General features: G+C 38.7%; 1 protein-coding gene across 1 annotated transcript in view; it reads right to left on the reverse strand.

Moving 5' to 3' along the window:
• Positions 1 to 18439, reverse strand: part of LOC128979568 (guanine nucleotide-binding protein G(q) subunit alpha) — a 124746-nt gene that overhangs the window by 22382 nt on the left and 83925 nt on the right. The window contains exon 3 of the mRNA XM_054397863.1: positions 10729 to 10883. Coding sequence (XP_054253838.1) covers positions 10729 to 10883 — 155 coding nt within the window. The remainder of the gene's footprint in view (positions 1 to 10728; positions 10884 to 18439) is intronic.

Consider the following 18439-nt stretch of genomic DNA (forward strand, 5'->3'; position numbering starts at 1 on the left):
AAGGTTTTGTGCTGTTTTTTGTAAATTGTAGATATCTAAATATTGCAAATTCTGTATATTTGTATATATTCATTGCATTCCATTGTAGATCGTAATTTTCCTTGTAAACACAGCTTTATTTGCTTCTGAACTGAGCTAGATGGATCAAGTCAATGTGGGAGGGGGATTTCAACCCACCACGAATGTCATTCTTGCAGTGAGGGACCCAAAACTGAACACAGTATTTGGAGTCATCCAGCCTCACCAGAGCCGAGTACAGGGACATGATCACTTCCCTACTCCTGGTGGCCACACTGTTTCTAGTACAAGCCAGGATGCTGTTGGCTGCCTTGGCCACCTGGGCACACTGCTGGCTCATGTTCAGCCACCTATTAACAGCCCCAGGACTTTTTCCACTGGTCAGCTTTCCAGCCACTCCCTCCTAAGCCTGTAGTGTTGCCCGGGGTTGTTGTGACCTAAGTGCCAGACTTGTCAGTTAGTGGTATTACACCTCATGTTACTGGCCTCAGCTCATTGATCCAGCCTGTCCAGATCCCTCTGTAGAGTCTACCTATGCCCAAGCATAGGCAAATATTTCTAAACACTTTGGTGTCCTTACTGAACATACATTTGTTCCCCTCCATCCAGGTAACTGATAAAGAGAACAGGACCACATACTGAGCCCCAAGGAACACCACTTGTGACCAGCTGCCAAACAGATACAACTTCATTCATCACAAGTCTTTGAGCCTGGCCATGCAACCATCTTCTATTCAGCAAAGGTTATGTCCATTAAGCCATAAGCACCCAGCATCTCCAGAACAATGTTGAAGGAAACAGTGTTGAATGCTTTACTAAAGACTAGGTAGACAATCTAAGTTGGAAAGATTCATATTTGATGGGTAAACTGTTCACTGGATAAACAACCGGTTGGCTGGCCACATCCAGAAGGTAGTGGTCAATGGCTTGATGTTGAGATGGAGATGGGTGAGGGACAAGTGGTGTCCCTTAAGGGTCTGTACTGGGACCAGTGCTGTTCAATATGATCATTGGTGGGATCAATTGCACCCTCAGCAAGTTTGCAGGGGACACCAAGCTGAGTGGTGTGGTCAATATGCCAGAGGGACCTAGACAAGCTGGGCATTACGAAGAAATTCTTTACTATGAGGGTGGTGGAACACTAGAACAGGTTGCCCAGGGTTGCGTTGAGAGGCCCTAACCCTGGAGATATTTAAGGTCAGGCTTGATGGGGTTTTTACAAACGTGACCTAGTTGGGGATGCCCCTGTTTACTGCAGGGGGGTTGGAGTAGATGATCTCTCGAGGTCACTTCCAATCCAGTATGCTCTACGATTCTATGATTCTTTCATATCCACAGCCTTTCCTTCATTCACTAAGTGGGTCACCTTGTCTTGGAAGGAGATCAGGCTAGTCCAGCAGGACCTGCCATTCATAAACTCATGCTGACTGGACCTTATCACCTGGTGGTCCTATATGTGTCACATGATGGCACTCAAGATTATCTGCCTCATAACCTTCCTCAGCACCAAGGTCCTCCTTCCAGCCCTTCTTTGTAGATGGGTGTCACATTTGTTAACATTCAGTCAAATGGGACCTCCCCAGTTAGCCAGGACTGCTGGTAAATGACGTGAAGTGTTTTGGAAAGTTACACATGTGGATATTGAACCAGGGGACTGATTCTGAAAATCAGACTGAACGCTTTGCTTGCAGCAACAACAAGAACTTTCATCAAGATACCCTAAAATCATTAAAAACTCAAGCCTCTCTTGAAATTTGTGTAACCTCTAGAATAAATGAAAACAGTTAATTTAAAAAAAAGTATCGCCTTAGCTGGCTAAGTGTGGTGGTAGGGCCAAACTGGCCCAGCACAAACCCATACAGGCTCTGGAATGTCTAGACACGGTCTCCCTCTCCCCACTCCCTCCTGCAGGAGTTGCGGTAACGTGGGAAAAGGGACAAAACAACAGGCACCAACAAGTCTGGGACACAAGTCTACTTTGGGGTAAGAGCACGTACACCGGGCTATGCTTCTCCCAGACCAGGCCTATGTTCTTGCCTTTTATGGCCACAGCCTGGCAGAGTCCCATTTCATTGGGTAACTGTTTGCTGGCTTCAGTTGCCCTGTTGGACCAACTGAATCTCAGGCAAGTGATAAATGCATGCTGAATTGTATTCGCCTCACCTTGCCTCGAGTTGCCTCACCTGAATTTGCCTATGCCTGCACTTGCCTGCTTGGATTTGCCTTGCCTCAAGTCACCTTGTCCAAGACCTGGGATAGAAGCCACAAGCCCTACTTATTGCAAGCCCAAGAAGCCACAAGCCTTAGGAGCCAACCCTCACTTGCCTTGCAACTGGAATTTGTGCCGTGCCTCATTTTACCCAGGAAGACACAAGAGCCCTTCATGGAAATGCGTCAACAGAGCTTGCCGTCCTGCTGGAGCCAGACTAGCCATTGAGACTGCGTGGCACTCCTTCCATCAACCAGCATCAGTCTCTTGCCATGCCAGGCGCGTGGGAAGTGCCTTACAGCCTTAACAGCTAACATACTGCAGCAGCACCCTTTGCCGCCTCAGGTGGAACTAATTTGTGAGTAACTAGTTTATTGCCTCCTGTATTTATGGTTCTTGCTGAGTCTCCTTTGTGGTCAAGCGCCAGATTGTGCCGGGATCTGTATTCACTTTTTTGTGTATCTGCTTATTAAAAAAAACAATTCACCATGACTTTAAATCACTCACCAAATGCAACCCTGAACAAAGTACTGAGAAACGTATTGCTCATCTGGGCAAACCAAAGACTGAAGTAGGTAAAAGATATTCAGCTAAGAATATTTTAGGATAAGTGTCTAATTCAAAATGTACACACAAATATGGCCTTTGGAATGCAGCTAACTCTTCAGCATATACCAGAAGAAGCTACACATGGACTGTTGCAAATAAACCACAAGACTTGTCATAAACACGAACTTCCACAAAAAGTGTTGTCAACAATTTTCTAAACCAGATGTTTCCTCAGTTTAGTAACTTCAAAATTTAAAATTATACTAACAATACAGAGAGTGGAAATACCCTGGCAGCTGTCCTGAAGGCTGGTTCAAAAGTAGGTAACAGTCAGCATTTCCACAGGCAATTGAGTTGTACTGGAAGTAGCAACTGTGTAAGTTATTTAGGTCTCAACTGTATGGGACTCTTGAGTTTATTTTTACCTGCTAAGAAGTATCTTACTTTGAGGAGACACACCATAGCTATATGGCCTCTCAACCAGAGTACAGGCTTTACACAAGGTGGAAAAAAAAAAAAAGGGCACCATAAAATTACTTGAGGGAAAAAGAAAAAGGGAAAAAAAAAGGCCAAACTACATTGGTCTGAGTTAACTGTATTGTAATTGGTTTTGTAAAAATGAATTCTAGTGGCTGCTGAGGTAATTTTCCACGGGGTTGCTGTAGTAACAGACAGAAGGTGTGTTACTCTGACGATGTGCAATGGCTCTCCCTTGACATCAGCAGGAACAGCCACCCACCCTCTCACAGCGTACTTGTCATCTGCACGCTGACCAGAACCCGGGAAAGGCTTTTGTTTCCCAGTCAGTGCTGAGAGCAAAGCACTTATTTTTAAGGCATTTTGCATCACCTAAGACAAGGTCCCAGCCTGCAGCTGATTCAGGGAAGCTGCTAGGCTATGGAAATGCTAATGATGCTGCTGTGAAAGACAGCACATTTAGAAAGTACTGTTGTCCACATTTCAAAATAAACTGCAGGAGCAGGATCAAGACTGACTTGCTCCCTACTTTCCTACATGCATTTCCCATACAGAAATCAGGAAAAGAAGTGAGACTTTTAACTGTAGGAAACTGACCACAGTTTCTTTAACCAACAACCTTCAACAAGTTAAATATAATCCCCATGACCATAAAGATGAAGCTCAACATTCACCCTTAATTAATTTATCAGAGTAAGAGCAGCTACTGAAGATAGATTATCAAAACTTATTTGAATTTACTTTCCGCAAATGAGGTCTTGGAACATCTCCAACATGAAGAAACATGGACCAGGCACTTTAAACACCATCCTCCAGCCACGAACTACTCCTTTTCTAGCATTTCCTGTTAGCAGATTTTTATTCCATGTAATCAGATGATAAAGCAGACTTTTCTCAGGAATAATTCTGTAAGATGAGTTTCTGTAACTTAGTGTATACCCTAATTAATCAATCTAACTCAGCAGGCAAAACTGATGTGACAAGATGCTGAATTAATATTCACTAGTACATTAATAAACCCTATACTCAGAAGCAGCCTGCCTGCAAGATTTTTTGAGCACCGAAATCCCCAGAGAGCAGAGTGTCTCTAAAATGCAGGGCTGAGGAGCAGGAATCTGCCTGGCACCACATGAGAAATAGCCCAAGAGATACCTCTAAACCAAAATGAAACACGTTGAGATAATGGTAATTATTGGCACTGATAAAAGAGACCATCTAAAAGCAAAAGTAAAGATTACCTGTTACCACCCACCCAGCAAACAATGCTTCTTAATCTGTATGAGGAGAATTAATACAGGGAAAGAGGGAAAGGACAAGTCTCAAGAAACTCTACAAAGTTTCTTCATTTGTTAGGCTATTTCAGTGTAACCACAGCCATAAAAGCAAGGCACACATTTCATATGCAAGTCAAATGACTTGTATCAACCACATGTAAGAGAGAACGCAGGGGTGACTTTTTCCAAGTATGCTAACAAATATAAACATTTACATTTTTTTAACCCTAAACCTCTCAGGTTTAACCCACAGAAAAAGTATTTTCCTCCTAGTTAGGACAGTTCATAGATACGTCTTTCTACAAAATGCTGTATCTCACACACATACAATGGTAGCGCTAGTGAAAATAAAAACCTAAACAAAGACTATGACTATGGATAAGTAGACAAACTATTTAATAAGAATTTATATAATAGCCACAAAAATTATCAAAGGGATGGAACATCTCTCCTCTGAAGAAAGGCTAAGAATGTCAAGTTGTTCAGCCTGGAGACGAGAAGGCTCCAGGGAGACCTCATTGTGGCCTTTCAGTATCCGAAGTGGCCTGTGAAATAGATGGGGATAATCATTTTACCAGAATCTGTAGTGAAAGGACAAGGGGTAATGATTTTAAACTAAAAGAGGGGAGATTTGTATATGTTGTAAGGAAGAAATACTTTACAATGAGGGTGATGAAACACTGGAACAGGTCATCCAGTGAGGTGATAAATGCTCCATCCCTGGAAACATTCAAGGTCAGGTTGAACAAGGCTCTGAGCAACCTGATCGAGTTAAAGATGCCACTGCTCACTGCAGGATAGTTAGACTAGGTGACCTTTCAATGTCCCTCCACCTCAAAATATTCTATGATGTATCTCTGTCCTTTGGAGCCTGGCTATTCTGGTACTGGATGGTGCTACCCTCCGTACCATTGTCAAGGTTTGGTGTAGTTTTGGGAGAGTGGAGGTTTTTGGTTTGTTTCTTTTGCAAAACTCTGAACTGGTTGATAAGACTACCTAAAATTACCACTAGTTTTCACCAGGTGCTGGAAGACAAAGTTTGAACAGGAAAAGCCTTTTCATGCATTTCTGAAAATGCATCCAATGTGATTGTCTTTCAACGCCACATATGCAAAATGTTAAAGTTGTTGTAGCAAGATTATTCCTACCTCACAGATTGGCCAGAGTAATTGACACAAGTGTCCTATTTGCTAATGTGCAGGAACATAGTGAACTGAATCAATTTTCAGTGTACAAAACAAAACAAAAAAAGGTAAGTGTAAACAAGTATGGGCTGTGTTTTCAGAATTTCTGTAAAGGTTTGGATTTCTGAGCCTCAATAATACTGATGAAAAGTTGAGGCTAATTTACCACATTCCAGTACTATCTAAACTTAATCTAAAGTAAAAACAGTAAATCAAAGATCTTTGCAGTGACACAGAAAGAAGTTTACACTGTATTCCTTTTATCCTTCTCCCACCCAGATCCATGTTCAGCACCGCATGAAAAAAGGATCCAAAGATCCTTAAAGAAATACTGTATACTGTTTCATATACCCCACTTCCCTTTCTGAATTCCCCTAATTCTGTTAATAATATTCAGTTTTTCTATAGGATGCTGTCCTTTGTTACGTAGCAGATTTCACATCCCATTTTCATCAGATTTTCTTTTTATAGTTGAGGACTATATCTAAGGCGAAAGTTAGGGTTAGCATGGTTCTGCTGCCAGTACTTGGGTCTTAATCTTCAGACTTACATTTTAATTGCTGGGTTTACGTTACAAGCTTACACAAGTAAGGCTGTGTAACCTGAACACATGAAAGCAGAATTTACCATTCTGCAAGACAAATTGCCTCCAACTATAGCTTTACAATTTTTTTTAAAAATAAAGGGAAGAAATAATCAATGAACGTTATTAAAGTATTAAGCAATGACATGCTTATGTATCTTATAAATTATGAACACATGATTTTCTCATCCCCATAAATGAGTTACACAGACAACACACAGATAGTTGTTCTTAATTTGCTGTACCAGTGTCAGCCACATAGCACATCTCACTTTCAGACATTAGTCCTTGGGAAAGGCTCACACAGACTCATGATGCCCCAAGAATTCCCTACAGTTTTAGGAAATGGTCTGATTGCTAGAGGAGTAAAAATGGAGCAAACGGACTAAAAACTGCTGTACTCATACATTGATCCTTTCCCTTGCTTGCCTCTAGGCATGTCCTATTTAGTACACAGTAATTTCACTGAAATGTACGTGTTTCAGAAGTGGAACATGGAAGGAAAATGTTATTTTTAACAGCTAGATATTAAAAGAATTAAGTGTTCATCTCAAGTTACAAAAAACTTCAAAGCACTAGAATGTATGCAATGGTGTCACAATACATGAAACATGCACATTAGTGAGCAGACCACTGGAACACATCTCTTTATTCACAGCTAATAGTGTATTCTGAACGTGTCCTCCGAGTCACATCCTGAAGCTCTTCTTACATGCTAAAATACTGGAATCTGCATTTCTGTACTAACAGTCCAGCTAACTCACCTCACATGACCACAGCTATATACATGGCTGTCTAACTGTAAGAACTAAGTTGTTAAAAATGTCACCAAATGAAGGAACAAAAGCTTGAAAGACTCTCATGTATGGATGAAAATGCCATGACATGTATAACTAATAAAGTAGTGTATTAAATAACAGCCATAGGCCCAGCTAACACAGCAGAGTAGGAACTTGATGGAAAATTATATTTAACTACCTGAAGTGTCAGAAGAAAACAGCCATGGAAGGGAAACTAAAGAATTCTCAGTGCTTGTGTAGCAACTAGAAAGTCCTTGGTTGGAGGTACACAATGATGAAGTATTTCCATTTCGTGAGGCCAGAGAAAGATGAAATTCTTCAGCAAGGCTCTAGGACCCTTTCCACTTCTAAAAATACTTCCTAGTATTAACTCCATTAAGGGAAACCCCTTAGAGTCACATTAGGGAAAACCAGCAATCAATCTCCACAAATCCTAATTGCAACCCAAATTCAGTAAGTTGTCATGTAAGTGTGAAATGTAACTGATGACAACTGTCACTCTTGCAGTATGATTGCTACCTCTCCTGTTTACAGGCTTTGAAAAGCTGTGATATAATAAGACTCTTGACTAGTAACCTGTTTGCCTTTGAGTTAAGGTTTTGTTATCCTGTACAGTACATACTGAACGAGCTCAGCTGACATAGTTATTACTTAAGGCAATTCACAGCGCGGTGTAAGTTTACAACTGTCTCACATTGTTAGCAGTATCTTAAAAGGCAGTGGTTTAGTGTTAGGTGGCTAAGTTACCCTGTAATGTACATGGGAAGTCAGTAATTCCTATTTATGTGATATGCTCTTCAAATACAGAGAAGTCTAGAAACTGCTTTTAAAAACAACACCTAACCCTTTGGAGCATCCAATAACAAGGGCAAGAAATTGAATGTATTTGCTGAGTCTCTATAGAAGTTCAAATCAGCTCCCACAATGCTGGAAATTTTCATGTTTAGACACTAGTCTCTCCTCTTCTGGTTAACAAATTTCTGATGTATTCTTTCAAGGTATTATCAAGGGGTATAAAAACATCAGAAGTATTGCTAACAAGGGCAAAAGCAAGCCTAAAGATGACAGGAAGAAGTACAGAAGCATACAGGATATATTATTACCCAGAAATAGAATTTAGAAACAGGAAAAGAAACAGAATTACAGAAGACATTTAGGAAAACAATGTACAGTAACACTGATGAGTGAAAAAAAATACAGGGAACAGAATGAAAATACTAATACTATAAAAATACAGGGGGAAGCTTGTGAGAAGATTAGAGTAAGGGACGAATGAAGAACACATGTACATATTGGCACATATATTTGAAAAATATTGACATGTATGCTTACAAGATATCTGGTAGACAACAAAGCATTGTGGTTTATACCTCATCTCAAAAGAAATTACTAAGACTCACCAAGTCAATGGGCACTGGGTACTTACTTCTGTCTTACTGCTTTGTGAATCCCTGTAGTAATTTTTATGCATTTTTTCACCCTGCTTCACGACAGAGATTTGAAGCCAGCAAATTCTATTTTGGTGTTTTATTGCAAAACACACATATGATATTTTTGTAACAATGTTTCTTTACTTTCCACTAGTTGCTTTTACTGGACTTACATACCTGAAAATATGTGTACTTGCAAGAATAAATATAGAAAAGGATGTTCTAAACACTCCTGTAGAGTGATTCACAATTCTAATTTAAATCCATAGCATCAACTATAACAAAGTCATCAAATCTGCAAAAGCTCATGTTAAATTGCTGAATATGTTGAGCTTGAAAAATAACCCAACAGTTAGTACATTTACCTTTTTCAAGGCAACATGCTAGCCAATTTGCTTCTAATTGCTAATTAATGAATCACTCTGTACAGTTTTTAATACCATTCCAAATATCCACTATGATCATAATTTCACTAGAATGAGGTCAAAACTACAGTAATCCACACAATCTCATCTGAAATACAATTACATATTTATCCTGCAAGGCAAGCATACAAAATTAATTTATTTTCGCTTTAAAACCAGTAGTGCATCTGTTGTGGAAACAAAGTTATGACCTACAAATACAAGAAATTCAAAGTATAAAACAAGCTCTGATTCACCTTCTGCTTGTGCTTGCTGCTCATTTCAGTTACTGAAACATTATGGAAGTTTATGATCAGTAGCTTGCCTCTGAAATTCTCTTTTCACCCTCTATGCACTCTGAAGTTTTTCACATTCTTTAACCACTTAAACCAAAGCGCAGTATGCTGTCTTTGGGGACAATACAAGAGAGACGTCGTTGTCCCTTATAGCACTCTGCACCAACATAGGCACGCACAAATTACAGAAGCCATAGGCTGTGAAGGTGATAAGCTCCACAGGACATCAAACTGCGAAAGGAAATGGGAACTCTACGCATAGGGCAAATACAGGCTAAGAACATGGTGTGGTGACAGCATCAGAGTAAGCCTGAAGAGATCTACCTCATGCATCTGTAGCTCTTCAATTGTCCAAATTAGCATCGGCAAGATACTAATAAGTTTGTCTTGACTAAATAACATATGAAGTATGCTAGGTAAGAATCCTCAGACTACTGTCTGTCTGTCATCTCAGGCATCTACAGCCCTGTTCCAATGAGTTTCCATTCATGTACATGTGACAAATGGAGACTAGACTGATGCCCCCATAAAAACTTTCATATATATACTACAAAAATTCTGCAGAGAACGTGGAGGGTTTTGCCACAGCTTTAATAATTAACAATATTGCATTTTTTAATATAGTTTTGGTCAACGTTCCTTACCACGATCCATTTCTTTGACAACAGATGAAAAATTTTATCTGAGCTATACTCATGAGTCACTATGGAGTCAATCTTCACGCAGTTCTCAGATTCCAATATTAAATTTCACAGTGCTAGTTTATAAGATTTCTGCCCCAAGAAATTAAAAGCATAACATTCTAGACAAAATTTAGTAACATACACATTTTTGTGATTGTTGATTTTATTAAACATAGTTTAACCTAAACTGCTTTCCCTTTGTCTTCCTCACAGCCAGGTTTTCTTTAAAATTTAGGTTTTGTTTCCTTAAAACAAAGCCAGTTCATTAAAAGACTAGAATCCCTATTGAGTCTTATTTACCTCAGCACCAGGACTACTAAAAGTAATCTCTAATGGAAAAGGGGGAAATCTGGGAAAAATCGAACTTCTAGAGCATTACAACTTTTATGAATTGTATGGAGGTCTACCTTGATTGCTGTTCTCAGTATTCACTACTGCCATACTACTTGTAAATATTATTGTACAGCTAGTACTTGTGAGTGTGCATCAGAAGAGAGCAAGGGCTTTAGCAAGTATAGCAAAAAACCCACAAAACATTAGTGATAACTATTCCTAGTTAAGAGTCCACTTTAAGACTTCAAATGACCACAGACTGTCATTCTGTGAAACAGACAGAGGATACAACCATAAACTAGACCTGCTTCACTCCTTAAAGTATCCTCTGAATGCAATTTAGTAAATATATATTCAGGTATGCGTATTTTGCTGCATCTGCAGACAAACATGTATGCAGACACATAGCACAAGAAGCTAAAAAGTGAAAATTGCTTTATTAGAAACAGAAAATTATATATAGTTGTTTGTATCCACCATGTACTTACTATTTAGTTGAATCTGACAACTGATACTCCCGTCGTCTATCGTAACACTCCTGAATTCCAGGGTCGTTCCACAAGCTTCTTATTGCATCTACGTAAGGGTTCTCAAAAGTTGACACCTTCTCTACATCAACCTCTCGAACTAACTGTGCATGAGCCTAATTCAAAAGAAACAAAACAGTAAAAATTACTTCATTTTGTATGTTTGCAGATAGCTCATATTCAGTGACCCTGAGTAACAGGAAGAGTTTTCATACTGGCGTATCTCCACATGCAGATTGAAAAGCAACTGATGAGCGATGATGTGTTCAAAAAAGAGAAATAGCACTAAATATGGTATTATGATAGAAAGTGAAATAATAAATGTACACATTGGGGTTTTTTTCAGATTATGCATATACCAGTATTATTTAGATGAAATGGATGAAGAATGAATGAAAATCTGTATTTAATTAAGGTTATTTTAAAGAAAGCTTAACTTTCAGTTTTTCAGGTACAGAGTATGTAAAACACGATGACTGGTTAACCAATTCAATAGATTTCAACTCTGATGGTAGCTGAGAGAATGGAAACGAGGGAAGGAGTTTGCCCTTCATAGTGTTGATGAAGTTTTTAAAAGGTCCAAATGTTATCACAAATGGAACAGAAGTTACTGCTAAAAAAGAGTAGTAAGGTTATTATGAATTGTCTCTAGTTTCAATTTGTATTATAAATTATGGAGTTCTTGAAAGATAATGCACAAAGTTGGGAGTTGCTAACAGGAAATAATTCCTATTTTTCTCCTAAATACTTAAAATTTAGTTAAAGCTTATAGAGTCAGCACTACCAAATACAGCAGAACAATTTCCATTTTGTTCTGCAAATATTATGTATGCATTCCATTACAAATCCAGGAATCTGCCTGTCCATGCAGAAATACACACACATGCAAACATACACTCACACACAGCAAAGAAGACAACAGGTGAAAACTTGGTCAAACAAAAAATCTGAGTGATTCAACTTTCATACTTAGCCTGCATTTTAGGTGACAACACAAACTTCTCTCCAGTTTAAATTAGGTGAAAGTATACTTAAAGGAGGGTTCTTGTTATTGTTATTTTTTTAAGAAATTCACATTTTGTTTGCATACAAACAATCCCCACTCCTCCTTTTTAAACAGTCCAGGTGAATGATGCAACTGCTTATTATTACTTGACAAAGTATTATACCTACAATTGTTGTTTACTCAAGAGGAAATAAATGCCTCCAAGTTCAGTGGAAAAACAGTGTGTCATAGAGAGAAGAACAACATATGTGCTCTATCTCTTGAACCCAAATGTGAACCTGGGTGTATACAGAGGAGGTTTCATGATTTGCTATACCATAGAACTGTATCTGCATTAAAGACGTGCTACAAATTGCTGAAACAAGGCTTGGTGCACTGCTAATCTCCTTCATTTACTGACAAAGGCTGGTAAGAGTATTGAATTACCTAAATCAGGACCTACCTAAACCCCTTTCTTTTTTACATTCTAACCTCTGGAAAGAAAAGAATGCATGAAGGAATTTTCTTTTGTTACTGGTCATTGTTTGTACAAAGCGTATGGTGACAGACCCTAACCCACGGCTTACTGGCAACACAATGAAATGATGAGGATTTAAACAAGTTATCTTGTGACTTAAATTTGAAGGAGGCTTAGGAGGAAGCTGAATAATTAAGAACTCTATTCGTACACTGTTACTAGAGCCCTGAATTTTCTTGTTATCTCACTTGTAAGCTGCACTAGACATGGAAGACAAGCAATAACTCACCACTGTAGGGCTGCAATCAGGACAATCAAACAAGCTTTTATCGTAGAATCATACCATAATTTTAGCTGGAAAAGATGTTTAAGATGATAGACTCAGAGATTCAATAGATTCAGACCCAGCCACATCCTGAGATAAGAGGGTCACCTGGCTGTATCCAGCATGCCCCAAAGAAAGCCCTCATCAGATGATGTAAAAATTTCTAGACAGAAAATAGTAAAGGCTTCTGAAACTTAAATTTTAAAGGTCATACTATCGCTACAGTCCTTCTTGGGAAAAAACTGGTTTAATAGCACAGCAAGAGAATCACAATGGAACAACTTCTTGTCACTCTGGCAGATTCTCTTTCAAGTATCAAGGGTCAAAGGAGAAGACAGGGGAGCCTAAGTGCATCATTTAAATACAGAATCCAGATCTTCATAAATATACTTTATTAGTTATCCTACTATTCTATCCAGAGGTTTCTGATACTCTTTTCATAAACAAATGGTTTCCATAGCAACAAAATGTCAGGTGGAAGAGTAAAAAGGTTACCTTTCTCTCCAGTAACTAATTTACCCAGAGTGAATAATTGTTAAAAATGTAGCTGACTTAGAAAATTAAGTATATAAAAATAGTTTCCTTTTGTGAAACATAAGGTGCTGTCCTATAAAATGGAAAAAATGCAATGTTCTTTTTAGGGAAAGGAAATCTCTGGGATGGTGCAATTACAGCACCAGTGTAGATACTCTTCAGAAATAAATAGATCTAAGGAGCCCAAAGCTAACAGACATGTTCTGATACGGCAAATCAGAGTAAGAAGGAGCAATACCATATGACTGGTTTTCTGCTTACTATGCAACTTTCCCACTTTTCATATATAAACTTTACGTTCTCTGGCTATCACTGTTAAGCTGCTGCCTAACAAATAAAAGCAACACGAACATATATATATTAACGTTACTATCACTTCAATAGAATATCTGCTTCCATTTTATGTCCTGAATTTATCAGCAAACATACCTTCCCTCTCAAAATCCCATACCTACTGTAATATTTCTATCGACTGACAAAACGTCTTCAGCAAATACTTGTGACAATCAACCTCTAGTGAAAAAAACAGAGGTTTTCAAAACAGAAAAGAGAACAGAAAAATATGGTAAAACAATAAATGAAGCGTTTTTAAGCCAAAAAGGACAAAGAGGCAGAATAAGTAAAATGAATCAATCTTGCCTTGATCTTAGGTAACTTCAACTGTTGAAGTCTTTGCTGTCTCTTGTGAAGAAGGCTAGGTTTTGGACATTCATTCTAATTTTGTTTGTAGTAATTGTAAGTAGAGTAATTTACAAAACAACTCCGGTAAAGGAACCAGTAATTCCAGATTTAACACAGTAAAAATATTCCTGAATTCATATTTCAAAACACAAATACTGACTTTAAGACATTTGTATTACACAATACAGTACTTTATCCTGAAGATCTGAAAACACATCACAAAGGTCTTAAGTACTAAGTGCAACTACATAAAATTGTCACAAGACACAGGTCAATCATTTCCATTGGTGAAAGTGTATTACTGCTTGATTAAGAGCAATTACTGATAGATTATTAATACATTGGAGAGTAAGATTCAGTTCTGCAGGAAAAAGCAATTGTTACCTTCAAATGATACCAAGTCTTCTGTAAGGACATTACTGACAGAGTACAAAACCTGACACATCTACATGCTAAATCACAGGAGTGCTTAATGGCATCCAATACCATGTTACCCAGACACCCATACACAAATACACAGCTGCATGTCTTTACACATTGAGGTAGTTGAGGGCTATGCCTTTACAATTTTTCACAGATTCTGAGCAGAAAGTAGTAAAAATGTAAATAAATCACAACTGGGTATAAAAAGGAAAATAATGATTATTCTAAACAATTCCATTGGAGGGATATCTCCCATAAGATTTGGTTCCCCAAACAATCTTTAGTTCAGTTCTGTTCTGTTCTATTCCTCTCTTCTTGCTTCTCTACTGGGAAGGTATTAACAGGCATCTGCTGACGTTGACTGCATTGTTTTTGACTAGTATTAACCTATCCTGCTTCTTTATCTCTTCCCTTTGTACAGGGGAGTCAGGGGGAGGCAAGGAAGGAGAAGCTGTTATGGTCTCTTCCCTGGTCTTTTGGCCAGGAGGGTTTTTGTGCTGTTTTATTAATTGTAAATACCTGCAAATATTGTAAATACTGTATATTTGTACATATTCATTGCATTTCATTGTAGATTGTAGTTTGGCTTGTAAATACAGATCCATTTGCTTCCAAACTGAGCTAGTCTGGTAAAGTCAGTGTTAGGGTGGGTGAATTTCAACCCACCACACGCATCTTCAAGAACAAAACTACACTTCATCTAAACTATTCCATCAATTTAGTAAAATGCTTCTGTGATTATTTGAAGAAAAGTTTCTTTCAAATAACCCTGTTCAGAGATTTAGCATAGCATTATACAGTCAAATAACCCAGGTCTGGTTTCCTAATATACAAACTGTCCTTAAAAGGGTGTGAAGAAACCCAAAACTTTATTTTGTTGCTAGATCAAGGAAGCCTATTGGATCCTACTGGACAAAAGACAGTGTTTTTATCTTAATAATAGCATTTATTTTTTTCTCCTGTTTGTTTTTCAGTCCTGGTACTTCTCTGGTCCAACAAGTTTTCAAGTGTACTATTTAAGAGAATTATTTTAAAACAGTGTGGCTCCACAATGTGAAAAAGGGTAGTTCTGAGGCAGAATTATATATTCTTATCAATCCCTTTAACCAAAACACAGTAGAATTATACATCTGGAAAAGTGCAGAGTCCTTCAGCTGGGAAGGAATAATAAACTGCACCAGTACAGGTTAGGAGGTGATCTGCTAGAGAGCATTCCTGTGGAGAAGGACCTGGGAGTCCTGGTGGATAACGAGTTATCCATGGGACAGCAATGTGCCCTTGTGACCAAGAGGGCCAATGGGATACTGGAGTACATTAAGAGGAATGTGTCCAGCAGATCGAGGGAAGTTCTCCTCCCCCTCTACTCTGCCCTGGTGAGGACCCACCTGCAATATTGCATCCAGTTTTCAGCTCCCAAGTTCAAGAGGGACTCAAGAGAGTCCAACAGAGAGCTACCAGGGTGATTAAGGGACTGGAGCACATGCCCTATGAGGGGCAGCTGAGGGACCTCTGGCTTTTTAGTCTGGAGAAGAGAAGACTGAGAGGGGATTTAATAGATGTTTATACATATCTTAGGACTGGGTGTCAAGAGGGAGAGGACAGGGTCTGCTCAGTTGCACCCTATGATAGGATAAGGGGTAATGGATATAAACTACAACACAGGAGGTTCCACCTCAACATGAGGAAAAACTTCCGTACCATAAGGGTCATGGAGCACTGGAACAGGCTCCCTAGAAGGACTGTGGAGTCTCCGTCTCTTGAGACTTTCAAGACCCATCTGGATGCGTTCCTGTGTGACCTGTGCTAGATTCTATGGTCCTGCTCTGGCAGGGGCTTTGGACTCATCTCCGGAGGTCCTTTCCAACCCCTAACATCCTGTGATCCTGTAATCTGCCAGCCAAGAAAGTGAAGATATGATACACACCATATATGAAAAATGTTGATTGCCATATATTTTTAAAAGTATCTCTCGTTTCTGGTCACTGAGAATACCACTGAGAATCCACGACTCACACGTCTTGGTATTGGCAGGATAAGGATGAAAGAGATTTAAGAATTAAGGAAAAGTACTTCTTCAGTTTACTTTTTCAGTAGTAGGAAAACTATGGGATTCCCAGAGGATATCTGATCCTACACAGACTGCTTCAAGAGGGAAAGATAATTGATTAAGAAGTCCTTGCAATTCAGCATTGTTATTAAGGAATAGTTTCACACTTTCAAGACTTTGCTCTCTGGCACTGTAGGACTACTGCTGATTAGGGTTTGTCACAAGATCTTTCTGTCAATGAGCTGATGTTTCACATCCCCAGAGTTGCCACAGGTTACTGTAGGCCCATTAGTGACATGTTTTAAAAGTCACAAACTGCTACCAACTCTGAAACTTTCCTCAGAAACTCTCTGCAGTAGAATTTCAGACCTAGCTGACAGTCAGAAAACAAACAATGTGGATTAATCAGCAGAAATGTTAAGAAATAAGTCACACCCAACAGTGGCTCTTTTGTGAGGCCTCCAAAAGACTGAACTCATTTTAATGGACAATGAAGGCAAAGGACAGTCAAGAATTACCTTATTGTTTTGTTATGCTGTTACTGGGTTTTATTGCCAAAAAACACTCACAGCATTTGAGATCAGGTCACAAGACAATATGGGGAAAGAGAACTTTATAAACACAGTTATAATATAAAAGATACACAACTTTCCCCAAGCAGTGTCTTTAGCTTCTGAATTACGCTATAAAATAAATATGAAATCTTATGCATGAAATAGGTTTGATTTTGTATGGCAGTTATTTTAAAAAAAGCTGGGACCTATCTGGATGGGATGGGTATTGCAATACTTAAGGAGTGAAAAGGTTGGAGCTGTGAATCAGTAGGTGCTACGGTCACCTACACAAGGCAGCCAGAGCCTCACAAAATCTGTTAGAACTGTACCTTCCCCATTGTGGCACCACTTGCAAGGTGAAGGTGTACACCATGCAGGCTCAAAGGGACAAATAAGTATAAATAGCTGCTTCATTCACAGAGAAAGGGTGAAGCCTCACGTGGGTGAACTGAAATCTGTTAGAATTTCAAACTGATTTACACAGAACAGCTCTACTGCAAATCAGCACACACTCACATATTTCTAATCCATAATATGACATGTAATATCATCAATATATCACCAATATACTGTACAGCAGTGATTTTTACTACACTCTTGACATAATACACTACCACAATCGTGACACCTCTCTGCACAAATGGGATAACTTGTGAAGTGGACTTCATAATCACCTCAGCAATGTTCTCACTGGGTTGATCAAACTTGCACAACACAAACCCTCAAATGAGAGCACAGCATGCGTGTTACACACTACAATTGTAATTTTACACAACCCTTATTAAATTCCCATCACTACACCATCCCTTTCATGATTCATAAGAAATCTGTTAAGAAGTGATACAACAAGAAGTAAGATATACATAAACAAAGGGCAGCTCTGCAGGAAAATTTTTCCAAAAAATGGGAATTTTATGTAATTTTTGAGGAAATGCTCAAAAATCTTACAGCTCCAGTTTATCTAGAAGGAGATGCATCATTCTAGTATGATGGAGCATTTGTACTCTGTCTTGGAAGTCCTAATTACCAAAGAATCTCCACTGCTTTGCCTGAGCCTGGTATACCAGGCAATTTACCAGGCATATAGTACCATTTCAGATCTGGTGGCTTTTCAGAGACTTGGAACTTGATGAAAATTGCAGGGTATAATTTGTTTTTCAAAAGCACAATGAAAATGAAATTGAAATGTGTTGTAAAGTTTGAAGCTATTCAACTATATGTAATTCGTAACATCACAGTAACACCAGATCTTTTATTCTCTGTGCTGCTGTCCTTAAGAAGGAAGAATAGCTACACTCAAAATTGTCTGCCACTGGAAGAGACAGGGGAAACATATCCCTCCCTCTCTTGGCTGCACAAGATCTAAAGAACATAAATCAGTGTCTTTTCAATTACCCTTTGAGTTTTCTGGTAACGAAGGTGAGAGAAGCAGAAATTTCAACTTCAGATTTTAGTTAATCATTCTCCTCTTACCTTTTTCACTAGATCTAATTGCTTGATTGCTAGATATAAAATAAAATATGCTCTACCTAGTTAAAGAAAAATGACAGCTCTTTTATCCTCTCTTAAAAGTTTTATACCCCTAACTCTTCAGGCAGATCCTGAAGATTTCAAGGGGACTTTTGGCTACTTTCTTTCTTTGGTA

The sequence above is a fragment of the Indicator indicator genome, chromosome Z, assembly GCF_027791375.1.
Source record: "Indicator indicator isolate 239-I01 chromosome Z, UM_Iind_1.1, whole genome shotgun sequence".
In the NCBI taxonomy this organism is placed as follows: Eukaryota; Metazoa; Chordata; class Aves; order Piciformes; family Indicatoridae; genus Indicator; species Indicator indicator.